The sequence below is a fragment of the Adiantum capillus-veneris genome, chromosome 23, assembly GCF_014529385.1.
Source record: "Adiantum capillus-veneris isolate H3 chromosome 23, ASM1452938v2, whole genome shotgun sequence".
In the NCBI taxonomy this organism is placed as follows: Eukaryota; Viridiplantae; Streptophyta; class Polypodiopsida; order Polypodiales; family Pteridaceae; genus Adiantum; species Adiantum capillus-veneris.
The window spans coordinates 4,220,474-4,248,436 of record NC_140953.1 but is presented as its reverse complement, the minus strand read 5'-3'; the positions used below and the strand labels follow the sequence as shown (position 1 = coordinate 4,248,436).

Below are 27,963 nucleotides of genomic sequence, written 5' to 3'. Positions count from 1 at the left end.
TCCACGAATGTGAAATGAAATGTGTTGAAGTCCTGGCCTTTGAATCTGTTGGTTATGGCATGCGGTTGTGTTCTTCGCAAGTGAGGTTGCAACTGTGTTCATATTCGAAATCACAAATTATGGCCATTGTCGCCTCATGTGCGCCCATTTAAATTTTCTAGTTATATGCTGGTTATGGTCATTTTGTGTTGTCTCTAGCATTATGTCTCGAATATGGTCAGTGATTACACGAACTGTGCATTGACCAAGGTCATTGCCTATGGTTGCAAACTTTTTATTTCAATTCGCAGTGCCCGGCTTTGGTGCTTTATGGTTATGCTTTGAAGGTTATGGTTTGCGAATGCATTCTGTAAAGGTAAAACTGAAATGTGTTGAAGTCCTGTCGATTGAATCTGTTGGTTAGGGCTTGGTATGCAACAAGGTTATAGCATGCGGTTGTGTTCTCAGCAAGTGAAGTTGCGACCATCGCCATCTTCAAGCACATTGGATTTTTCTAGTTAAGGTTGCTAAGTCTCAATATCCCTCTTATGATCATCATTTCTCTAGTCACTGGTTATGGTTTTCGCATTCTTTATTTCAAGTCTTAAGTCTCTTATGCAAGTATTCTCAATAGATAGAGTTAGGGCTTTGGTCGCTCTCCACGTTTATAGGTTATAATCATTACAGCCAGCATGGCGTCAGCCCTTGTCATTGGCTATGGTCACCGGAACTTGACCATGGTGGATTCGAACTTGTTTACGGCTATTGTCATCAACATAACCTTGACTCCTCAATGCATGAGACATTGAGACATGATGGACCGATTTGACACAACACTACTCACTTGCCCAACGGTTTGGTACGGCCTCCGAGGCTAAGTGATGTCGATCTAAAAATTGATTCAATACATGACCAAGCATCGTACGCACACCTTGAAATCTACAGATATTGATGCAATAAGAGAACTGGCATTAAAAGCTACAAATAACAACCCAAAAATCGATGCAAAAATTAATGTTCAACCTCCAAAACCATCCCCACTGCTTCAGTCTTAGAAACAACACTACATTCATTTCCCCAAATGCTCAGCCTTAAACACAACACTATTCATTTGCCCAAAAGTTTGGTACATAAGCATGCATTGAAAGCTACAAATATCAACCCAGACAAATATGCAATAATTGCAATTTTCCGTCAACCTCCAAACGCATCTCCACTACTTCAGCCTTAAACACAACACTATTTATTTTCCCAAAAGTTTAGTATGTAAGCGGGCCTTAAAAGCTATAGATATCGATCCAAAAATCGATGCAATAAGTGACCGGGCATTGAAAGCTACAAATATCAACCCACCACTACTTCAACCTTAGACCCAACAATGCTCATTTGCCCAAAAGTTTGGTATGTAAGAAGGCCTCCAAAGCTACAGATATTGATGCAAAAATCAATTGAATTAACGGCTAGGCATTAAAAGATCGAAATATTGATCCAAAAAGCACTGCATTGTTAGTTGTCCACCAATTTGGTATGTAAGCAATCCTTGCATGTCCAAAGAAAAGGGAAGACAAAAACTGTCAACATCCAGCAAGACTGCCTAGCAATGACCATTTAAGACAGCACTACATCAGTAAAACTCCCAGTCAAAGTAGTATTAATACAAACATGCATTATGAAGAGCCACTTACAATCTTGGCTCGGTGGCGTAAACCACCGCATGTACTGCTTTGTTATCCAATAGCAATATTTTCTAAGGGCAAAGAGCGGTAGTGGCCTCGCTTCTCATGTTATGAGAACCATTCGTTCCTGGGATGCAAGGACCCCATCAAGTATTGAGCCATCCCCAGATCGAATTGTAAACCTCCTCTCCTCTGTACCAAGATCTCCATGTACACATCTAACCACTTGCCCCCTCTGAATGACATCATTGAAGAGAGTAACATGTTGGTTTAGAAGAGGAGACTTTGAACCAGCTGGGGCTTGCTCAAGTGTCAAGGGTAAGAGAGCATGGCATGTATGGCATGAGTGGCTTTCTCTTGGATCAAGCAAAAGACTTTTGCTACAACAATGGAAGAAGAACACTTTACGTCTCTTTTCGAAGCGTACTTGGCTCCTCCCTTGCTGATGTTTGCGTCTTAAAATGCCAGTAGGCCTGGCCTTTGGAGGGACAACTCAGACCAGCCCAGCTTCAACTCCACATCCATCGGCTTCTCGTGCCACACCATGACCAAGCCGAGTTTGTGTTACATGTGCTTGGATCTGTCTAGTTGAGCCTGTTGCTGGCAAGCCGATGCGCTTTGGGACAATCAGAGCGGAGAGGAAATCCCTTGAGTTGCACAACTGATTAAAGAGGATCGGTTTTAGGTCACTATCACACTGTCCCAACTGTTCTTCAAAGCTTTGTAAAAGTCCTTTCAAGTCTGAGATGCATCCAAGAATCTGGTTATCAATAATGGCTACACTTTCCTCGGCCATGGTGGGTAGCTGGCTTGACATATCTTGGTCCCCCATCATTGCATCTTGCTCCCTTGCTTGAGCATTGGCCTCCCGAACCACATGGTTGAAGGCATGTATGCTATCAAGAACTGGAAAAATACATAGAAGTTGAGGAAAGTGCTTTTGAACTATTAGTCGGATTCCGTACTGATGCTTGCATTCTGAACCCCAGTCAGGACAATCACAATAGCTGGATTGGACGCTCACATGATACCATTGGGAAGGAGATGACATGCTAAGAATTTTGAACAGCAAAGTGCTTTCCTCTATCACTTGAAGGGTGGTAGGATTAGCCTCAAACCTTTTCAGAATCGCCTCACCACCTGCTAATCTGGATGTGTGCTACTTGCTTGACCCAACTCGATTAAAACGCCCAAAATCAGCTGCCACAAGTTTAAACACAAGAAGTTAGGAGTTGGCATATACAATAGAATACGATACTAGTTACAAACTCCAAAACCAATTGACTCTTACCAATCTCTTGCTTTTGCTTAAAGAACTCAAGCAAGGTTCCTCCGATGTAGGTTCCATGCAATGAATCACCCACAAGTGCATGCAAAAGGACAAGTACCGATCTATTTATCTTCACATCAAGCAAAGTATACTTGATATATTGCCATAATCGTTCAACCAGGTTTGTCGTGTCCACATTCCCATGTACAAATAGACGCCCAAACTTTGGCCACCTTGTTCGCCACATGCATGTGCTGCCACACCAACCGTTTGTCACGTAACGCTGGATATTTTCATGCATTGAATATGTATCCAGAAACTCTCTATATCCCAGATTAAAAATCTCCTCAGTTGGTGCTTGCATTAGATTTGATAAGTGATTATAGACATCAGCTCGCTTGTCCTTAGGGACCTATGAAATGATTTCAAGAAGTTGGTTATTAATATTGATAACAACCCTTGACACACCAAAGGAACGGAAAGGTATGCAACAACTACAACAACTGCATACCTACGGCAATAAGTTCTCCACCCATGCCTTCTTGACATGGAACCAGCATAGTAACACATGGCATGCAACTTGTTTTGGGTTGCCGACTTCATCTTCTCTCTAGCAATGAGGATCCACATTGACAACCTTAAGAATTGCTTCCAGCTCTTGCTGATTCTTGTCAATGACAATAGCTGCAGGACGAATTTTGCCTAGCCTTGCAAAGACTAGCTTGAAGGTCAACTCCAAAGCCATATTTTCGTGATTAGTGCCCACATCGCTCGTGCATAACATCAACCATATTGGCATCCCTACACCAATTTGGTTGGGCAAGACTGCAGCATAAAGCGGTAACCCAAAGACATTTGTCTATCCACTGCCCAAGAGTTATGACAAGAGAAACGAATAGCAATTTCAAGCATATCCTCATCTTGAATGACAAGAATAAACGGCCTCTTGCATTCATCATCTGCCCTCGGGTTGTATGGTTGGACAAATATGACCTACAAGCAAGCGCATGCCCATGAAAAAAAAAGCATGCAGAATGTGACCAGAAGTTGAGCTCTCAATGGTACCTTCTTCAATTCTTGCAAGCGAAGAGCTTCCGTAAGCATTGCAGTCCAATCATGCTCTGCATATTCTCCTACAATAAGGCCAAGAGATACAACATAATATAGATCCGCAAAGAATTACTTGCAAAACGATACGATTCAACCCTTGAGATGCTTTGGGAGAGAGTGAAATACCTTGTGTGCGGATCCGGTGTAGCAACATTCGCACTTCTTTTGGTATCATGAAGAACCGATAGATCACACGATCAAGTATAGATGCATGATCCATGTGAAGGTGTTCCTTTGACATTGATATTTCGGCAACATGCCGGCAAGTGCCTATATCAAACATGTCCTTTGTGCAACATGCAATTACAGATGGATGCACTGGCAGGTGATAAAGGTCCGCATGACAGCCAGGTACATGTCCCTCATGAGTACCTTGGACTTTGATAATCACCTTATCAAATTCTTCAAAGTGTTGGATCACCACCTTGAATCCACATCCCCGCCTTTTGGATTTTCGATCTCGTCTCTTGTGTGCACCTTTTCGTTGAATGCTACCCCATCGATGACACATGTATTCTTGCATCCACTTGCTTAATCCATGCTTCTTTGTTGATCTGACCAAGACAAGCCTTGTCTGATGCTTTATCATGATGTTTGCCAATTGTGGCTCCACTTGGGATAGTGTTGTCTCAATTGATGTGCTCGAAGTAGTAGTAGACCAACTACAAGCAGGCCAAGAGGAGACATCATGGGAAATAGCTTTCTCTTCCAACAAACAACCACACGCAATTACCGAATCTCTTATGTAGTCATGAGAAATCCCATGTTTTCTCGTGTCAATGCACCATTCGGTCTTGATTGCGTTAATAGTGGCAACCACTCCCAAGTGTTTTTCATGCCTTGAGGGACAATGGGCTGCACGTACAATGCGCGCCCAATCTTCTATGTATGCGATTTTTAGGCCTGATGATTTCAGCTGCAAGTAGAGTTGTTGTGAGGTGGCAATTGGGCAAAGGGAGAGATCATCTCTCATTCTATTCCACCTCTTTAGATTCATCATCCCTCTCACATCATGTGCTTTTAGAATTGAGAGCGACATTATGACTATCCCAACCAAATTATTCACCATTAAGGAGTACATCTTCTCATCAAATGAGAAGAATGTGTTTGATAAGTATTGAAATGCATCTAATGAATCCCCCAGGTCCTCAACATCAGGAAATGAATCCATACAAACATCCATCTCATCCCAAAGAGAATAGTGTTCCAAAAAGCCATATTGATCCAGATCATCATCGCTTAATTCGCCCTCCGTAGTGGTCGCAAAACCAAGGTAATCTTTAAATGAAAGATTGGCTGCATTGTTGGCTTCATGCACCTGCAGGAGCATAACAATGCAAGCCTGACGATTTTAACCCCTTGCAAGCAACCGAACTAACCCAACTTGCTGATATTAAACATGCACAAATTAGTGAGACTTTGGTAGACAAAGAGACATGCAAAATAGTGGAGACATTAGATGCTTATTGAAACGCAGACACAAGGGAGAGACATTTGTAGAGAAAAAGATCAAAATAGAACCTGGTTGACATGCCCATCGGACTCCATTGCGTGTAGCCTGTCGAAGGCACTTTTTTCTATTCTTTCTCAAACCCTAAACAAGCACCAGATGGTGCCCCTCCCAAGCCCTAAAACTTAATGGCTATTTCTGAGGAGCATCCGCAGCCTTACTAGACAGTCCTGTCTTTGACAGGCACAGCTTGCATCCAGCCCCATATTCTGCAACAAGCAAGGAGGGTGGTCCTGCACTAGAAGCAGGAGTGCACAGGATGCCTAATCTGCAACAAGCAAGGGTCGCCCTGCACCCGAAGCAGGCGCGCATATCTCTCCCTTAGCGTTCGCAATTTCAAAAATACGCCTTGCGCCCAATGCAAATCCAAATTTTTTGTCTAGCTCAGCCCCCCCATGCCACATCAGCAGGCCTGTCCACGTTTACAAATTTTGTTCGTGTTTACTTTTTACGCTGACGTGGAGCGCCAAGATCCCCTCTCCCTTCGCGCCCGGCTTCCCTGCCCTCGATCCCACCTCTCGCTCTTCACTTAAGACCCCGTGTAAGTTAGTCCTGAGGGGTTGCCCTCCACTGCACAACTCATCACCTGCCATGCAAACACCTCTCTCTCTCTCCGCCTCTCGTAGAGTATACTGACACAGGTATTTATCTCTCTCTCTACCTCTCCCTCTCACCCTCCATATCATTAGCCGCCATGCAAATTGTAGGCATCAAAGAACTAGGCATGCTACGGCTCCGCCTTCCCTCCCAACCATCCAATATCGAGCATACTTATAAACAAATTGCACATGCAGCTCACGAGCGATCCTTCTGCACTCATCCCAACCACCCACCACTAGCAGTCTTCTGTTGACTTTTAGCTGCAATCACAAAATTCTATTTAACCCTTCACACTTCTATAACCAGCTGCATGTCGTGAAATTATTATACTATCAAGCATGCAACTCTCTCTCTTTCTCTGCCCCTCGTTACAGCAGTACACTGCCACACTAGTTCTCTGCATGCGATCATTGGCCACCTACCGAAGACACACCCAAGGCGCTCCCACTCATTCTCTCTCACAACTTTCTCATAGTCGACCTGAGTCATCCCGCCCTCCCTCTATCTCTTGCATGGCACCAGGCAGTAGCTACTGGAAGAGGAGGCCACTGAGTCCTGCTGGCTGTTAATTGACGGCGATGTGCCCATCTCTCGACCTTCACTTGGTTCACCTACTGAAATGGAGGAGCGTGCTTCTTCAGTACCGGCTTCCCCTGTCTCCAACATAACAAGCTATCATGAAGAACCTTCTATGCTCATCAACCCTTTTGCCCACCTCCCAGATACCCAGGAACCCTCTTCATCGACCACATGTAGCTGTGTCACTTTCCGATATTGAGACAGTGCCTGGTTCTCTCCTACCCTTTGGATGCTGCTATTTCCAGCTTGTAGTGGAGGCAGTATGAGCGCCATGTCCATCACTATTTAATGGAGCAGTAGAGTCCACACTTACTTTGAAAGAACTGCCTACCCTTACTTGGGGAGCTTCAAGTTTGGCCGAACACTAAAGGTCCTTCAACAGCCCTCGATACATGCTGTTTTGGAGATTGCAAAAAAATAAATAAAAATAAAAATAAATAAATAAATAAATATATAGAGGGAGCGTCTACATTTAGTGTCAGCATATCTTTGGGTTGGGCCAGTCACGTTGGATTGTGGACGTACTGAACAACCAGTACCTAGACAACAAGCAATGAAGCAGTCGATGAAGCACACATGCATACTGTGGATCCTGGAAAGCCTCGTTAGTGCTGCCACCTCAGCTTACCAACTTTCTGCATCTCTGCAACGTACGAAGTCACTACAGACACGACCTACGAATCATTACCTACCCCAAAGTAGAAGCCAAGTGTAGATGCAACATCACAATAGCCAAAGATTCTTAAGATGCCACATTACAAGAAGGTGTACATTGACAAAGCTCTATAGAGACCTCTGCAATACCTTCTCAGACAACACCTTGACGATGAGGATGATGATTACCTTTTACCTCATTTTATTTTATCCCGACATTGTATGAGACTCACCAAGACCGTATCATTTTGATCTCATTGGCTTCTGCAGACTGTTACTATAACATTTCATTTCATTTTCTCTCTCTTTTACCCCCCTTCACCAAATTGCGAACCCTACCTTTGTATTCAACTGTCCGCAACCTCGCACATCGATGATTTCTTTCGGCACAGACACACCCACTCACTTGCCAATACAAATGCTATACGCATACACACACATATCATACCGTCTCGTTACTACGCAAACCAAAATCTCTTCCTGATGGGTCCTTCTTCTTTTACTCAAGCTAGTTAGACCTTTACTTCATCCTAATTTTGACTAGCAGGGATATCTCTCATGTCACTATGTTATATGACTTTCAAGACATAATTATTTAGCTTAGTTTAGCTAATTTGTACAAGTTGAAGACTCCCATAATACCTACTACAAGTTTAAATGAGAAGCTTAAGTATGCCGTTTTAAAAAAAAGAATAAAAAATTAAATAAAATTCTCCTACATAATTCTATGACTATCTGGAAATGCCTGTAGCAAATAGAGGCCTCTAGGAAAGAGCAGTTCAGATCCAATGAATTTTGGCTTTTTTTTAAATTTAAAATTTGTTTGATCAATCTCCTTTTTGTAGCCTGGCTTTTACATGATATACAAGATGTATGCTTGTGATATCATGACTTTACACTAGTCCATGCCCTTTACCCCCACAGTTCACAATATCAAGAGGACTTCTCCAATTATTCAAACAAAAACAATCAACAATTTATTACTTCCATCTAAATTTCTAATCGATCCAAGGCTAATCATAATAAATAATTGTAAGTAATCAATGTAATTTTGTCTCTCAAATTGCGTTATACAATCAAATCGAATCTGGTTCCTATATTTTATGTCTATTTGTGACTCTAGTGGATCTTAGCTATTAAAATTAGAACTGCAGAGTTTTTCTTCCTACTCAGTTATCATCCTCTCCCTATCCAGTCTATAAACTAATAAGACAAAATATGCTTTTATTTCATGGCCAATTATTAACACCAAATTAACATATTTTGAATTTGTTAACTATACTTTGGTGTCCATTTGGTAGTTACAGTTGTCTGCTACTTGTACCTCTCTCCCCACGCACAAACTGGTACATAGTTTCAAATACAGTATATCATCCAGAGTCTAATGATTTACGGACAGCACAGAGGTAAGTTCTCTTTGCATTTTCAATTTTTGGTTTTGAAAAATCTTCTCATAAACACAAGCAATCATACACTCATAGCACTCTCTCAAAGTTCTATGATTTTCAAAGTCCTACACATACACCATTCCACAGAGAACAACACGGTAACATAAAGTCAACGCACGTGACTTACTTATCAGCTTGATTACCATCTAATTTTTTTGACAAACAGTATGGATCTTTTTAATTACGTGCATTTTCTAACATTGTGCCAATACTTGTATTAAACGAAAATGCTATTGCAATCATTTCACATTGAGCTATGTAGCTACTCATGTGAGTCGAGGTGCTTTCCGTTAAATACCAATTTGTCAGTACTTGTTACTCAATCTTACTCCAATGTGGTGTGAAACAGGTAGTACAATTTTTATGTTTCTATGTCCTGTCTAGTCCATTGGTCACATGCACACAGATTCGCCGATTTAGGCAGTGTGTAAATGCTCATCTTGGTGTAGATTCGCCGATTTAGGCAGCACCAATTATCTGTGCAGATCCGCCGATTTAGGCAGCACATTGACAAATTGCAGATCTATTCACAAGGATAAATGCAGATCCGCTGATATAGGCAGCATTAGTGCAGATTCGCCGATCTAGGCAGCACGTCTTATTGGTGTAGATTCGCCGATTTAGGCAACACCAATCACAAAATCATGTTGTAGTGGCTGGCCACCATTGTAACTGGTACGATTTTGTTACCCGGGTACATAATGAAAGTGATTTGGATTTGGACTTATATTGTGGAATTGGAATTGGATTGGGATTTGGTATCTTGTGATTATTACGGCAATGCTTATGCGACTTGACATTATGAGATTGATGATGAGTGTGACCAATGATATCCTGATTCATCAGGGTATGACATATACTGCTTATTCTAGTGGTATGGGACACTAGAATAGGTAGTATGTGGATGACGACAGGCATAAGAAATATTGTCTAATTTTATGAATTTTGTTACTATTTGATACAGATTTCTAATCATTGTTTTTGACAAGTATTATTTGCAGATTTCTATCTTCGCAACTGAGGACAGTTGCTTTCCAACGGAGAGGTATGTTATGGAATTGATATTTTATTATTTGTTGCAGCTGATAGGTGAAAAAAGACTAGGACCGAGCTAGGCCTATGAAAATGAAATTATATACATTGTACATTTTATTATTCAAGTGCTCTTTTATGAGCTTTGGCCATTTATGACCGGCCGGCCAATTTGTACTCAATTTGACCATTTAAGAAATCTATAAATGAAATACGTGCAAGAGGGAAATGGTCACTCTTGCACGGGGGGAGATTGTACCCAGTGTTTGCATTGCTCTTCTCATCTCTCCTCTCTTGTCTCTCGTCGTGCCGGCGTAGCACTCTGCTCTCCAAGGTGCGCCTGCGCATGTTCTCTTCCTCTCTCTCGCACTCTATCTCTCTCTATTCGTGTATCTCACGATTATGCGTCTATGTGGTTGTCAGATATGTCGATTAATCTGCTCTATGGTTTGTAGTATGCTATTTCGGATATTTTGCAGGGCAACCACGCCTTTCATTTGTAGCACACACAGTCTTGTTCGTCTCTACACTTCCTGAAGCAATAGGCAAGTTCAGATGTGTGTGCCTTCATCAATCCGGGGAGGGACAATGCAAAGGCCGATTGTAGAAGGCTTTGTGCAAGGGGTTGTACGAGCGCAGAACAAAACTCTCAACAAGGCTACATGCCTACTTGCGAGGTGACCCGCAAAGTGTAGAAGGATGCAGAGCTCAGAGGTGCTAGTAAGACGATGTGCATGGGAGCACAGGACCAAGGAATATTTTCTAATCAAATGTAATTGAGCCCATTCACTTTCATTATTTTATTTCTGTACCCAACAATTGGAATGGATCCAAGTTTGGTCCCCTAGGCCCTTGGAAGAAGGGTGATATAACATTTCATTTCATTTTTTTTTGGGAAATTGTTTTGTTTTGAGTAAATGATAGTGTAAACATTTCATTTCATTTCTCTCTCTGTCTCTCGCGTAACACATGATTCTCTGGAAGATACGCTTGATGACCTTCGTAGATTTGCTTCTTCAATGAGGGCACCCTATGTGCATTTAGTCTAGGTCCACATGTGACACATGCTCTGTATCCGCTTGTTTGAAGTCCTGTATGTATACACATGATAATAGATAAGCTTGAGAAAAACCAAGATTTACAGTGTTTGAGTGAGGAGTGTAAATCACCTGAGCATTCTGTTAGTCCAAGATCAAGCATTCTCTGATCAAAGCATTCCGTCGACCTGTGTGTCGACTCATATCCACCACTTCTATGCCAATCCACAATTGTTGTAGCTCTTCCAATAGTGGACGAAGATACACATCCATATTCTTCACTTTATATCGCCTCAGCACAATCAAGCTTATCCATAGGTGCCCCTTCTTCGTAGTCAACCATGGGGGAATGTTGTAGTTGACAATGACAACGGGCCATACATTGTAAGATGTTGATCTTTGAACAAATGGACTTACAAAGCCAGGCCTAAGCACAAATTTTGAGCTTCCCTGGAAAAATCCAACCATGTTTCATCTATATGTTTCTAGGTTGCGCAATCTGCAGCAATCTGTAGCATGCCATTCGAAGATTTATTCTCCTCATGCCATGATGCTAGGGCGGCCATGGACTTACATTCGAAGAAATTCTTGGTGCGAGGAAGCAGATAAAAATATCGCAAAACCTTCTACGGAATTTTTGTTCCGTGGAGATCTACTCCATATCTCTCGGCATCACATTTCAGACACTTCTCCATGTCTATGTATTCCCCTCTGAAAAGAATGCAGTCATTAGGACAAGTGTGGATCAAATTGTAATCCATCCCCAAGTTTCACAAAATCTTTCTTGCTTCCTCTTGGGAATCTGGAATCACATTATCAGCTGGCAGTATGTGCTCTTTGAGTAATCTAAACAACATTAAAATACGATACAATTGTGTAAAACTCTATCAGATCATTATACATCTAGAGTTTTATTAAAGTAAACTAATTGTAATAGATCACCTGAAAAGCGCTGTGACGCTAGTGTCACTCCATCCAAACTTTGGCTGCATGTTGAGAAGAACTAGGAGTGCTTTCAATCTAGACACACGTGCTCCATTATACAATGGCGTATCGGCTTCACTTTTCATATCATCATAGATAAGCCTTTGTGAATCCATGATCGTCTCAATCATTTCATCAATCCCGGACTCAAACATTGCCTCATTGGGAATGTGGTATGCATGATCATCCCTCGAGCTGTCAGAGGCTACATCTTGTGGCCTCACATATGCTGCTTGACCAAAGCACCTACGAACACGTCTATTGGGTTTCAAGATTGTTGCCCGTTGGCCAGCGTCAAAGTCTGACGAGTTATAATTGGCAACAACTCGATCTATAATAGATGGATCGAACTCGCCAAATTCGCAAATGTGCTGCAAAGAAACGCGTCTTGTCCGTCGCACAGCATGCTTGCATTGATTACAAGGACATAAGATCCTCGTTGAGAGATAGGTGTTTTGGTTGGATGGCCCCACATCCTCGTCACTACTCATAATGAGGGTAAACATCTTATAACCTGGACAACAAATTTAATCTTGTATTGGAATTCTTTGTCTTTTATCTCTCTCTCTCTCTCTCTCTCTCTCTCTCTCTCTCTCTCTCTCTCTCTCTCTTTGTTCACACCGTAAACTACCTCACATTCTCTAGTCATGTCCAATCCCTGCACACCTCGATCTAGAGGTGCACGGAGATCAGAACCATCGGGTTATAATCTCGTCTTTATTGGTCAATGCCTATATTTGTGGGTACAAGAAATCTACACACCCACGTCTACATGATAGTGCATGTAGTGGACAAAACCCCTTTGCCTCTTCACTAGCTGTAGCATTTCACAGCATCTTAAAATCTTTTAAAATTAGATCTTTGTCTGTAGCATGCAGGTAGGCCATTCTTGCAATGTAGCTGATGCCTGCTCGAAGCACTTAATTCTTACTCTAGATTTGACGGGCTGTGGTGTGTGCGTGTGTGTGAGACCCTTGGAATCGTCATCTTGCATCACTAATATTTGTGTAGGCTCAATTTGCTCTTCCATTGGCTGATCATGACGGATTATTGTATGGTAGCAGCAGTCAAACATGCAGATGGAATTGCTGGTCCGCATGGAGTGTCGAGGTTGTGATTGCAAGAAATTTTCTCATGTAGGAAAACTGAGTCTTTTTCAGTGTTTTTCATATGAGCAAGTGTTTTTCATACAATGCTTACCATCATAAGCGCACCTTCATTGACATGCACTAAAATCTAACCTAAATCTAAAAAAAGCTAGTCCATCGAACATAAATCTAGATCTAATTTAATCTTAAACTCAAAATAAACCTAAATCTAATCTAATATAACGTAAATGTAAATCTAACGTAACTAAACCTAAATCTAATCTAGCATAAATCTAACTAAAAATAAACCTAAATCTAATCTAATCTAACTTAAATAAACCTAAATCTAATCTAACATAAGTCTACATCTAACCTAATCTTTAACGTCTCTTGGGATAGTTTCCTACGACGTCAAAACTCTCTTCTTCTCATGTGTGTGTGCCAATAAAAAGAGGAAAATGGTATAACCTTTCTATCACCCAAGTGTGGTAGATTGGTTATGCCATTTCCCTCTTGAATAACAGGTCTTGAGTTCAACTCCTCATCGGCTAGATCTTTAAGGTCTCTTGAATTAGTTTCCTACGATGTTAAATTAAACTCTCTTCTTCTCGGGTGTGTGTGGGTGTGTGTGCACGCCAATAAAAGGAGGAAAATGGTATAACCTTTCTATCACCCAAGTGTGATAGATTGTTTATGCCATTTGCCTCATGAATAACAGGTCTTGAGTTCAACTCCTCATCGACTAGATCTTTAAGGTCTCTTGGGATAGTTTCCTATGACGTTAAGACTCTCTTCTTCTGCTTCTTCTCTCTCTCTCTCTCTCTCTTTGTTTTATATCTTTTCTCTCTCTCTCTCTCTCTCTCTCTCTCTCTCTCTCTCTCTCTTTTCCTCTCTCAATGTGTGTGTATGCATTTTTTGTTTATGCATGTGTGTGTGCCTTTTTTGTTTATGCATGTGCTCTCTCTCCCTCTCTCTCTCAAAAATACAATGTGTGTGTGTGTGTGTGTGTGTGAGAGAGAGAGAGAGAGAGAGGGAGAGAGGGAGAGAGAAAGAGGGGAAGGGAACATGAGAGTGAGGAGAGGAAAGGAGCATACCTGGCTCTCCTTCCTCTCCTCGTGTGTGTGTGGGTGGATGTGGAGAAGAAAGAGAGGGAGAGGGAGAGCGCGGGTTACCTTAGCGCGCGTTGAAAACTCAGATTTGAGATCCGAGTTTTCGGACGCTCTCGGTTATTTTTTAACCCCTGTCGGCATCACTATGGGCGTCACTATGAGCGTCGCTAAGTTACTTATAACTTAGCGATGCCCATAGCGACGCCTATAGCGACGCTGTGGGTTTTCACATTTGAGTGTCGCACTGCGAGCGTCGCTAATATTAAGTACCTTTTGTAGTGTAATTGCGTTGATGAGCACTTACGACCTTTGCTCAAAATATCACTACTGTTACCATATACACACTAAGGACCGCCAAGCAGTTTTTCCCTCACTAGAAGGTTTTTTCCCCATGCATTATATATACACCCATCATTCTAGAGGGCTATCAATATTTCCATTGCACACTAAGTAATACACTCTCTGTTGTGTTTCTTGAGCTTCCTTTGTCTTCTCCAAGATGTGTGTGTTTTTTGCAACCGTAATTCCAACCATTGGTATTAGATCAGGTTGCATCCTCTCAGGCTTAGTCGTCAGCAGCTCCAGCACATGCTTGCTCACTTTATCTGATTTCTATGAGCTTTGGTGAGCGTTTGCATGGCAGCAAATTTTCGGGAGAGCTCAAAGAGCCTAGTTAGCTTAGGTTTGTGATACGGGATCATTTTGGCCTTCGTTTTCACTACAAGCAGTACTGCACAGGCTATTTCATCATTTTGTGCAAAAATTTTGTCAGTGCCATTTTTTGCATAATAGGTCCCTAATGTTCTTCTACAGTTTGTGCTATATAGCATGTGCTATTCCCGCTTTTCTTCTCCTCTTTTTGGGTAATTTCTCCACATATCAGGTGCAACATTTACCATAGCTAACAATAACACAGACATGTTCAAGATGTTTGCTGCTGCTGCTGAGGACAGATTGGATGGGGAAAATTACCCTATGTGGGATTATATGATGCAACATGTTCTTGTGTAAAAGTATGTCTTGGTTCTGAGGATACAGGCGATGTTGAGGATATTGCAGGTCTTGCTGCTAGGATGGCTGGTGTTAGAGTTGTTTTGCCTACACTAGAACAAGCTCGTTGGGATGTAAAAGATGAGCACACATATGCATTGATTGCATTGTCTATAAAGCACACTATTACTCCTCACATTCATTCAACAAAATCTACAAAACAGGCTTGGGATATTCTGGCTGGTCTTTATGCAAGTTGCAATGAGATAAAAATTACATTGCTACATAAATTAAGAGCTGGAGTCAAGGATATCAATGAGCAACTTCTTTCTCCAAGATAATTCATTTCACAAAGTTCCCTTGTGCATAATCTTCTTGATTCCTTGCCAGATTCTTACGTGACTTTTGCTAGTACTTGTAGACTTATGACCCAAGGAAATCATGAAGTTGTCAAGTTTGATGCATTATGCACATTGCTATTGCAAGAGTTACTTTCCAGAAAAATAGGACTAGACAGTGTACATTGAATAGGACTTATTGCTGCTCAAAGAAAAAGTGGTAACAGTAATGCAGCCACTTCTCATGGTTCTTTTGTGAGTGAAAAAACAATTGTTCCTAATGCTTCGGTTGGCAACAATTTTTCTGGAAATTCTGGTGATAAGGAAAAAAAGAAGATGTATCGCCATTATTGTAAAGCTAATGATCACTTGATCAAGCAGTGTCCTAAGCTGAAGGCCAAACACACTAAAATGAAAGAGGCTGGATTCACTACAAATGCAACTATTGTTAAGTCTTCTGTGAGAGGAGATTGTGATGTTGATGTTGATGTAGAATGGGGTTTTAGTGCAGAGTGCACTTATAATCTTGTTGTCCATGATGCATGCATATCAATTTTTGCAGATTCACATGTGTGGTATTTTGACAATGGTACTACAAAGCACATTACCTCACATCATGATTTGTTCACCTCTCTTGAGTCTATCCCTCATGGGAATTTAGTCACTTGTGCCAACAATGCCTCTTATCCCATTCAGGGAGTTGAAAAATTTGTGCTTGCTATAGAAAGCACTTTATGTACCTGGTATCAAGAAGAATCTTTTGTCTATATCTGCACTTGCTAGACTTGGACTTGTAGTCAAGTTTGTGTATGACAGATATACAATACATGATCTCAGTTTTGGTGATGAAATTGGTGCATCTAGCATTTTACTCCGTGGGCTATATAAGCTCATTTTGTATGACAAGTGTTGGCATGATTTTGCAAATGCACTTGTGGATTCAAAGGCTATTTCAGATGCAAACTTTGGCATGCACTTTTTGGTCATGTGAATTTTGTGATTTTGCTACGCTTGCAAAAATTTGATATGGTTGCTTCTTTTCCGCCTCTTGAAGCACTTGTCAAACATGTCTTTGAAGGCTGTATTTTGGGTAAGATGCAGCATTCCAAGTTTCTAAAGGATGGTTCAATTAGGACCACATACAGGTTACAACTTGTGCATAGTGATGTTTGTGGGCCCATGTAAACTCCATCCTTGGGAAATTACCTTTACTTTGTAACTTTTATTGATGATTACTCTAGGCATGCATGGGAGTATCCTCTTAAGGAAAAGTCAGAAGTGTTTATGTACTTCAAATAATTTTTGGCTATGGCTGAAAATGTGTCAAAATGTACTATGTGCACCCTCCATTCTAATAAAAGGGGGGAGTATATATCTCATGAATTTATTGCATTTCTGTCTAGTTGTGGGATAAAACATCAATGTGAATTGCCTTATACACCTTAGCAAAATGGTGTTGCTGTGAGAAAAAATAGGTCACTTACGTAAATGACACGGTGTATGGTCAAAAGTCAAGATTTTCCGCATTTGTTTTGGCTTGAGGCCATCATGTGTTCCACTTATGTACTTAACAGGTGCCCTACAGAAGCTTTGTAGTTTATGGCTCCATATGAAGCATGGCATGATAGAAAGCCTTCTATTGAGAACATGCATGTTTTGGTTGTTTGGCATATGCTTTGGTGCCACAAACACAACTCAAAAAATTGGATGATAAGGCTATCAAATGTATTTTTGTTGGCTATAGTGCTGAAAGCAAAGGTTACTTATTGTATCATCCATAAAAAAAGAGTATTCTGGTTTCATGAGATGTTGTGTTTGTGGAAGATTTTGTTTAGTCCTTGATGTCATGTACTAGAGAAAGTAATGTAAGCTCACAGAACATTTATGACACTTTGTTGCCTCTTTTCAGTGGTGGAGGTTTGAATGTAAATTCCAATGAGGGAAATGTACAACCTATGGGGGTTTCTGAAAATGTTATAGATCAGCCTATTTTACTGATGCAAATGTACATGATGTACTTGATGAGGAAATGGTTAAAAATGAGCAGGCTAGAGGTATGCCAAAATGGCTGGTGCATACATTGCATGATAGTAAATCAGATGCACCTTTGTCTAGTCACACTCATTCAAACTCTCATCATGCATCTTATGCATTAGATAGTTATGCTTTGGGTGTGTTTATCTTACATGATGTTGAGGAACCTCTGTCTTTTGATGAAGCACATAATTCAAAACATTCGGGATGGATGCCATCCAATCAAACTATAATGCACTTATAGAAAATGACACATGGACTTTATGTGATTTGCCTTCTGGTAAAAAGGCCATCGGTACAAAGTTGGTTTACAAGTTGAAACACAAGCCGGATGTTGAAATTGATTGTTATAAGTCTCGACTTGTTGCAAAGGGTTATGCACAACAAAAATAGTGACTTTTTTCTCCCACTTATTGTATGACTACTATCCGTTTTCTATGTGCATTCACAACTCATTTTGGCTAGGATGTACATCAATCAGACATTGTTACTGCTTTACTGGATAGTGACATATTTGAGGAAGTTTATGTAGCAGAGCCTCGCAATTTGTCAAGAAAAGACAAGAGGATAAGGCGTGCAAATGTAACTTTTATGAGTTGAAGCAATCTCCTCGTGCTTGGTACAAGAAGGCTAACACTCATTTAATCAAACGAGGCTTTCATAACAGTCCAATAGAAAACACATTGTATGTAAAGCGTGAGGGTGATGTATTTCTCATTGTGGTTCTCTACGTGGATGATTTGCTGATCATTGGACCAAATGAGAGACATATTGCTAAATTTAAGGCTGATTTGAATGCTACTTTCAAGATCAAAGATTTGGGGCTGTTGCATCATTACTTGGGTATATAGTTTAACCAGTGTGATGGTGGTATTGCCTTGTGTCAAGAAAGTTACATAGAGACATTGCTATGTAAGTTTGGACTTGAAGATTACAAACCTATTTCCTTTAAGCAATGTGATGGTGGTATTTCCTTGTGTCATAAAGTAACATAGAGATATTGCTATGTAAGTTTGGACTTGAAGATTGCAAAAATATTTCCACTCCCATGGAAACACGTTTGAAATTGAGTCCTTATGATGTTGGTGATCCTGTAGATGTCACTCTTTACCAGACTGTTGTTGGATGCCTCATTTATGTTTGCAACACAAGGACGGATATTTCAATTTGTAGTCTCACAGGTCAGCCGATTTATGCATAGCCCAGGGTCTAAGAATTATACGTTTTTCAAGAGAATTTTCCACTACTTGGGTGGCACTTTACATCTTGGCTTGTTTTATCCCAAGGGGAGATTATTGCCGCCAGACTTACATACTTTTTTGGACTCAAATTGGGCTGGTTGCTTTGACACGCTAGTGTCCACACGTGCTTTTTGTTTCATGCCTGACAGTTCATGTATATCATAATTGAGCAAGAAGCAACCTAATGTGGCCACTTCTAGTTGTGAGGCTGAGTACAGGGCAGTCTTCATAGCTACGATTGAGTGTGTATGGCTCAGATGCGTTATGACTGATTTGGGTGTTGGACATGACACTGCCAATAATATCTACACTAGCAGTCAGAGCCCATTGGCAGTTGAAATGAATCCAATTTTTCATGCTCGCACAAAGAACATTGAGGTGCATTACCACTATGTGAGTGAGAGACTCTCAGCAAGAGAGATCAGCTCGGCTCATGTGCCAACAGAGGACAACCTTGCAGACCTTTTTGTCTCCTGAGAAGTTTGAAGTTTTCTGCAAAGCTTTGGGCTTACTCCCCTTTGTGGACTAATCATGTCCTCTGGGCATGAAAATTCCCTTTACTGTATGTGTTAGATCTCATTCACGGAATCACTCCAAGGGAGATTTGTTACCATATACATGTGGTAGTGATGTGTGTGAACACACGTAGGATTGCCAGGGCATTTCTTCCCTCACTAGGAGGTTTTTTGCCCCCTGCATTGTATATATGCCCATCATTCGTCTCCAAACTGTGTGTGTTTTTGTGCAACCCTAATTCCAACAACTACATATCACTTGCCATCATCACCATCTTGCACAATTTCCCATCCAATTCTCGTGGGGCTAGTATCCACTATCACAATGTCAATCTCTATACACACTTAGTCTCAAAATTCAAAGCAAATACTTAAATTACAAGTTATGACTAAAAGTAGCATGTAGAGGGCCATGCAATAACATTCATAATTTACTGTCCTCAAAGTTGGAGACATAAGAAACAACATATTCATTTTTCTCATGGCATGTGTAAGCATTTCTTCCCATTGAAATTTTGATTCTTTCTCAAGAGTTGATACAAAGGTTCTGCTACATGTGCATAATGTGGAATCTAGAGAACATAAAGCACACATGCACCTTCAAACCTTCAAACCTCAGTCACATTTATACATGTCTATTGCATTCTTTGAATTACATCCATATTTGGTGGACAATGTCTTCTACCATATGGCCTTCATCTATGTCCTACAGTAAGAACTTTGTTCACATCAAACATTGAATTTTTCATAGAAAGGGTAAGGTTCACTTCTTCCACTTTGAAAAGATCTTATTACAATCATTGATATGATTTGCCACATACTTGTGGCACCCCCTTAAATACAAATCCATTTCTATATCACATAGATCATATTGTTTGATTGTCACATCATTAAGAAAGGGCATCGTAGTTTAATATATGAAGTCATGTAGGAATTTGTTCATACCATTCCATTCATATGTGCATCATTGTTTAATGTATGAATTCATGTAGGAATTTTTCCATACCATTCATCATATGTGAAACTAAATGAGTTTCTCCCCAAGGTAAGTTTCACATACTTACTAAACTCACAGTTGTCCTCATGGTAGTCAGGTCCGTGCCTTTTATAGCTAGTTGGAAATTGTGCCCTGGTATACATTTCCCCATAGAATATACCTCCCATCTTGAAAATGCCTTTGTAAACTCATTCACAACTGGCTCTGTACCGACATTTCTAATCGTAACCTTGTTTAGTTTCATATCCTACATAGAGCATAAAGAATCATTTAATTTGTGAGTCACCTATTTGATTATAGAGCACAAGAAGGCTTTAAAATACCCATCTTGATCTTTTGATTAAGCAATTCAATAAGTTTTGAAAAATGATCCTTTGGAATTGGAATAGGCCACAAGTTCTAAGGGAAGTGAGGGATACTGAAGATTACCATAGGAGCAAAAGCCTTTCCATGCTTGGCAAGCATCTCTTCAAAACATATCCGATTTAGCCCCGATCAAACTATTCTCGTAGCCAACATTGAAATCCTTCACATAATCCTATGCGAAGCTATGCCCAATCTTTCTTGGGTCACAAAGACTAGGCTACAAAGAAACTTGATCCATTTTGTACTTGCAATATTTTGATAGAGGTAATGCCACTGATTTCACTTTCTTTTTCGGAGACTTATACTTGGTCTCCACTCGTACTTCAACACGTTGACCATTTTAGAAATCCTCGATCACTTTATACATTTCTATGGAGCATACTTTCACAACCTCATTTCCCATGCATAAATTGCAATCCACTAAAGATTTAAAGTCCTCCATGACATCCACAAATGAGAACTCATAAAAAACACCTATACTATCTTCATCATCTTCTAGCAACCCATTGTTACTTAAACCAATTTTTACACTATTTATATGTTTTCATTAACCCCACTTCAAGTCCTCATACTTTGTAAAAGATATCCATAGTATTATCAATCCTAGAAATCCTATAGAAAAAAACTCCTTTGCATAAAAATCATGAGAGAATGTTTCTCTCCTTATATCACTGTAGTCCCACTCTACAATGGTACACTGCCAGAACTCCTCATATGCATGTAATCCTCTAATTCTTTGTTTTTTTTTGGCAAGGATTGCTCTCTACGAGTGTCACAATTCCTTTCATGGTCCTAGCTTAAGATGATCCATCATCCATCACCTTTGTTTGCATTTGAGTAGCAGTGATGTATGGATGCCCGAGGATAAGAGGTTATGTAGATATTTCCTGTACAACAAAGTTTTGGTCATCTTTCACATCCTGTATAGTCTGCCCCTCATGTTTGGACAAGCTCCATATAGCTCCCTTGATGATTTATTTGTTGCACAAATTATCCATCCATGATTTATTTTGATAGGGAACTTTCCTTTTTTGATAGACTCTTGGACACGAGGTTAATCCTTGACTCATGATCTACTAGTGCAATGTATGAGTTTCCCACTTTTACCAACGAGGGTCTCAATATTTTCTCTTTCCCTATTTCTCTTAGAATAATAACTCTGGTGAGTGGTCTCAACTTCATCTTCATCATCCAAGAAGCGGACCTATTTTACTTCTCCTCTAGACTTGTACATCCAACAACAATTTCATCTCTTGCTTACCATAATCTTGAACTTCTGCATTTAAAGTTTCTCCTTCACCCTCTACATGGATAACCATAGTAAGAGAGTACCAATTTCTCTTAATAATGTCAATTGCTAACCCTTACAGACACCCTATCGCCTTCGATGGATACCTTATTATTTATTTGAGTGGTGGATCAGGCTTTTCGGTCCAATAGGTGTGTAGGTGATCGCCAATGAGAGGTGCACCACTTATCTTATTTTTACAATATTTTTGCAACGATCGACCACTATGGGCACCCATGTGAGAATGGGTCAGACTCTTCTAAAAGGTTTATTTTGACCTAAAATCCTCATTCTTTGAGGTGCATGCTAAGAAGTTCTCTTGCTCTACCTATTCCCTTCTCCTTTGTGTACTCATGTGTGTGTGTGTGTGTGTGTATGCTTGAGAGAGAGAGAGAGAGAGAGAGAGAGAGAGAGCATTGCGGAGGCATCCGTGGCGGTGAGGCGATTGAGTGCGGTGGTAGCTCCTTCTTCTTCACTACACATGATCCTTCATGACAAAAAGCATTGAGCGTTGAGTGACACGTCATTGCCTCTTTGAGTTTGCTAGGACTTGTTACCATATACATGTGGTAGTGATGTGTGTGTGAACACACTAGGACTATTGGGAGGCATTTTAGAAACGATCTAATCGCAACTCACACAAAATTATCAATCCATGGATCGGCAACCCGGCTAGGGCATGGAAGCACGAGCATTGAATGAATAGAATAAGAGGGTTCATGAGTATGCTTATCCAATGCAAGTAGAGGTTAACCATGGCAAGACTAACTCTAATCATACTCTAATTACTAATAATTCAACTCCTACACACATCAAGCCCACCGAAGTTCGACTTACCATAGACTAGAAATCCAAAGCACACTAATGATAAGCACACACTAATTGCATTGGTGTTGCAATCACCACATGGCAATGAAGGCACTTCATCAATAGATACACACACGAGGTGAATGGTTCTAGAGTTTCATAAAACTTATCCACACACAAGCAAACAATAGGGCACTCACACTAATTTACAAGATTAATAACCAACTTAATCAACCTAATTTTAGTGATGCTAAATATCGCAAATCGAATGCTCATAGAAGGGTAAGAGTGGTTAATAGGAAGAAGTCATCACACAAACTCAAATCTAGAATAATGAGAAAGGTGAAACTACTTCATAACACAATGAAATGTAGAGAAGATAAGACTAATGAGTAAAACAAGGATTAGATTAATCAAGAAGAGCTTACTCTAATTACAATGGTTTAGCACTAGCCTTTAAGCATAGGCATTAAGCTCAAGACTAGGACATCCATAGTGAAGAGTATAAACACAAGCTCACACTCACTCTTACCTAAACCATGCGGGAACAATCTCTATCCCTAGAACATTCTAGGCCTTCCATCATAAGCCTATATAAGAGAAGGCTCTCAAGCATGTAACTCAATCTCTCATTTGCATAATAGAAGGTTGCACTCTCTTTCTCTATTGTGTACATTCTCATTTACACTCACACACACTCACTATGAATGCTTCACATGAGCATCCACCCTAGCCGCGGCCCAACAACTGGTATCAGAACTTTGAATGATCCTTGGCCTACTCATGTGAACTTCCCTTCTCTCTAGGAGTCTCTCTCTCTAAGCCCACGATTTTTTCAGCTCTCCCTTTCCTTTAGGAAAAGTTGGGCACTAGCCCACATGCCCACTTGCCACCTCTTCTACCTACTTTTGACTTTTTGCCACTTTCTCTCTCTTCTCTCTCCTCAAGGGTGCCCAAATCTAGGTGTGGGATTTTGGGGCTGATTCTTCTTCTTCCTCAGCTCCTCAAGCTTTAATGGAAAGCTTTCTCAACTTCATACTCAGCCCATAGCTCATATCCACCCTTTCCTACATCATTTCAATGCATCTCCTACCTCACTAGCTCTCATTTTCTCTCTCTAAGCTCTTTCTCATAACCAAAGTTTGAGATTTGCTGCTGTAATTTGAGCATTCTCAGCCTCATAATATCACTAAAATCTCATCATTAATCCATCATAAGTTCTCTACACATTGCGGGCAATGCGGTGAAGACTAGTACCACAAAACTAGTCAAGAAGTACATGTTTTAATTTTCTGTTTCATAACAGAAAATTTCCAGCCCACATTAGCTCAAAAATTGGTGGTTTACGGCCTCGAGAACCTTTATCAAAGATCGGGCAACCTCGGTGCTTCATTTGGTGTCATTCTACATCAATTTTGCGGTCATTTTAGCTCATTTTGGAGGCATTTTGAAGGCACTTTTGGCTACAACTATTGGTGGAGTTCAAAACAGCAAATAGAATTTCAGATTTGACTCCAAATTCAACATCAAATCTCAAGGCAAAGCTGAGTTATATCATCCCCATCTACTCCGGCACATTTGGAGTATATTTGGTAATCATAATTGTCATTTTTGTGCTTATTCATAATCCCTTTTTTCATTACCGCATCTCCCATTTCTCACATGCTTTTGTAAAAGGGTAGACACCATTTCAAGAGTCTTGAAATAGGACCCCCTTGCTTGCAATTTCACATATCACTAAGCATTATGGGTAACAAGGAGATAGCTATGTTCAATGGCATCGGATTTCACACATGGCAAGTGAAACTCAAGGGTCATCTAATGAGAAAAGGGCTATGGAGTATCATAACCACTGATGCACAAAACCTCACGGCACAACAAATCCGAGAGCGTCAAGCCAAGGATGAGAAAGCCCTAGGCATTCTCATCACTAGTGTGGCGGATGATATCATTCACCACTTAGATGAAGCCACATCGGCCAAGCAAGCATGGGAGACTTTAGAACGCACATTTGGGGCAAAATCTAAGCACTCTAAAATATCTCTCAAGATGCAATTATATGGTCTAGCAATGTATGAAAATGAACCACTATCTAGTCTTGTTAATAGGCTAAAAAGCTTATGCACTCAACTTTCATACATTGAGTGTCATATAGATGATGATGATAAAGTTGCGGTTCTTCTAAAAGCACTTCCTTCTACATATGACAATATTGTAACCGTACTTAAGGAAAAAGAGCCTATCCCTACACTAGAAAGTGTAATCAACTCTCTCCAAGAGGACCATAACAACAAGCACCCACACAATGAAACTAATGCATCAAAAGCACTCTATGTTTCAAGTTCAAAGCACACCAAGGCTTGCAAGCATTGCGGGAAGTACAACCACTTATCTTCCGAATGCTACAAAATCAAAAAATGTGTGAAGTGCGGGAAATTGGGGCATCCACCTCAATTTTGTACCAAAGGCAATGGCGGCAATGGCGACAACGGCGGCAAGAAGGTTACCTTCAAAGGTAAACGTGTCAACTATGTGCAAAGTGAAAGTGATGATAGTGATGATGAAGATCAAAGAGCTCACTCCGACAATGATGAAGTGAATATGGTAACTTCCGCTTTCTCTTCACCCTCTACTTCTATTTCTTCTTCAAATAAACATGCTAAGGGCCAACTCAAATATAGCTACAGTGAAGGAAATGATATTTATTAGAAAGAAGGATGCTACCCTAAACACACTATGTTGAATCTCAATTGTGAAGTTGCATTTCTCATGTGAGAACCTCTTATGTTGTATCTTTGTAGACATGAGTGATGAATCCAATTGAGAACCACTCATGATCACATTAGAACCTTAAGTGTTGAATCCATCTCTCTATGTTGTAAAGAGCATGAATGATGAATCCAATTGAGAACCATCATGACTCTTACCTTCTTCCTGTTGAGAATCTTAGCTTGTGTGTAAGCATGTGTTTAAGGGGGAGATTGAAGAGTATAAACACAAGCTCACACTCACTCTTACCTAAACCATGCGGGAACAATCTCTATCCCTAGAACATTCTAGGCCTTCCATCATAAGCCTATATAAGAGAAGGCTCTCAAGCATGTAACTCAATCTCTCATTTGCATAATAGAAGGTTGCACTCTCTTTCTCTATTGTGTACATTCTCATTTACACTCACACACACTCACTATGAATGCTTCACATGAGCATCCACCCTAGCCGCGGCCCAACACATAGAGTGAACACTCAAGAGAGAGAGAGAGATCTCAAAAGTGGATGCTGAAGAGTAGATACTGAAGAATGAAGCCTCCTTGCATAAAAGCTTCCGTTTAAAGGATTTCACCACAATTTCTTCTACTATGGGTTTAAGTTTGAGCCCTCTAGCTAGCATATACAACTTTGGAACTCCCAATGAGCCCAAGAATTATAAAAAGTAAGTTGGAAATATTATGCACAACCATAGCATACCTCGCGCTTGATGCATATTTGGTATAGCTTGTGTTAGCCGCTACTAACATTCCCCCCTTCCGAATTTGGCACACGTCCTCGTGTGCCGGTGAAGTAAAACGCGGTGACATGGTAGAAAGCAAGTCCATGGAAGTCCTCAATAGAAATCCCACAATTTAATGCTTTTCAATGACCATTCTCCCAAAATCATGCTCACTTTAGCATATTTGGCGTACATGTCAAAAAAAAGAGAGATTTCAGGATGAAGCAAATTTTGAACTCTCTCAATTGGTTAAACACAAAACTTGATGTCGAGTCATTGACCAATTTCCCTTCAAAACAATGCACAACTGTTAGTGCCAAAGAATTTTTACATGCACATCAAGCACCAAAAATGTCATGCTCCATCATAAAACCAAAATGATATTTTATGGTGGCCATTACAGAAATCTCAATGTTTTAGTGCTTATTCAAGGATTTTTGCATACATATTAAGCACTAAAGAGTATCAAGCAATGCCAAGCATTCTAGTGCAATGTTTCAATCACAAACTCAAATTGATATTGCTCTTTGATGGTCATTCAAAAAAGCTCAATTCTAGTGCTATGCAAACATGTTGTCATTCAAGTCAAGCACTAAAATGCACACTCAATACCAATCTCAAGTTTTAAAGCACAAGACTTCTTGAACAAGCATGAATATGAAATTCGCTTGCTTATACAATCAAAGATTACTCTGTCTTTGCTTACCCCTTATTCGTATGTAGCATACATAGCAAAGGAGAAAAAAATCAAAGGATGAACTTTTGTTTTTTTCAACTATGCTGAATCAATCAAGATTAGATGTTTGGGTTATTGGACTATGCATCTGCAAATAGCTGATCATTAATGTACAAAGGCATTTGATACTCAAATTGAGCATGGAAGTTTTCTTGAGCAAGTAAAAAATCAAATCATAATTTTTTTGCGTCACAGGTTGTTCACTTCAATATGCACCCTTCTAAAGTTTCAAAGGGGAAAAAGGGAAAGGGGAAAAGGGGTGGGAACAAAAGGCTATGCCACCCCCCCCCCCCCCCCCCCCCCCCCCCCCTTTGTTTTTTAATATAAAAGGATTTTTGTTATGTTTCTCTGCTTGGAAAAATTTGTGACATTGCGAGGCATCCAAAAGTGAGTATGGCAAGCTTGTCATGGGATTGTGGATGTTGCAAGGTGGGGCTTAAAAGAGTCTAGGCTCGGGTGCCAAAAATGGCAGCTTTTGTGGGGCATGAGAGGTGGCAATGCGGCATAAGGCTGCGAGAGTTGGGGTGATCAATGGTGGGGTATCTTTTGTAGGCAGTGTGTGGGCGGTCACCACATAGTTGGAAATTAGATGTGTGTGTGTGTCAGATGCAAAGACAACATGAGTGGCAACCCCACATGGGCCAGGGTAATATGAGTCTGTATGTGTGTGTGAGGTGTGTGATGATGGTAATGGAAAATTGCCTTACAAAAGCGTGGCAAGTGTTTGAATGGATGAGTATCTCCACCCTGGGTCCATAGACTTGATGCAAGCCAGACAAAACAGGATGATCCGAGGCTGCATCTTGAAGGGTTTGGGCATGGGCACAGCTACAATACTGTGATGGCGGGATTGGTCAACTGAGTCTGCAATGGCTTGAAAGCTTGCATCAATAAGAGACAATGAGCAAGCAAGTGTGTGTGCAAAACTATGAATTGGTGAGCCAGTAGAGAAGGTAGACAAGTGGATTGCAAATTTATGACAAGGTGGGGCCATCGTGGGCATGAGCAATGGTTGGTGGAGCCTGCAACAGAAAAGGAGGGCATTGAAGGCCGGAATCTACACACGAGAGACAAACGAACCCAGA

The 27,963-nt window shown here is 40.6% G+C and overlaps 2 protein-coding genes across 2 annotated transcripts; both read right to left on the bottom strand.

The window, feature by feature from the left end:
- Positions 1–2,148: 2,148 nt before the first annotated feature.
- LOC147427344 (uncharacterized) lies at positions 2,149–2,706 on the bottom strand. The gene has a single exon (XM_086497563.1). It carries the CDS (start codon positions 2,704–2,706, stop codon positions 2,149–2,151), a length of 558 nt encoding a protein of 185 aa, XP_086353689.1.
- Positions 2,707–3,726: 1,020 nt separating this feature from the next.
- On the bottom strand, positions 3,727–5,365 carry LOC147427343 (uncharacterized). Its single transcript, XM_086497326.1, has 3 exons — positions 4,408–5,365; positions 3,991–4,058; positions 3,727–3,918 (listed from the first exon to the last, which is right to left on the bottom strand). The coding sequence occupies exons 1-3, from the start codon at positions 5,363–5,365 to the stop codon at positions 3,727–3,729; spliced, it is 1,218 nt and encodes a 405-aa protein (XP_086353452.1).
- Positions 5,366–27,963: the final 22,598 nt, after the last annotated feature.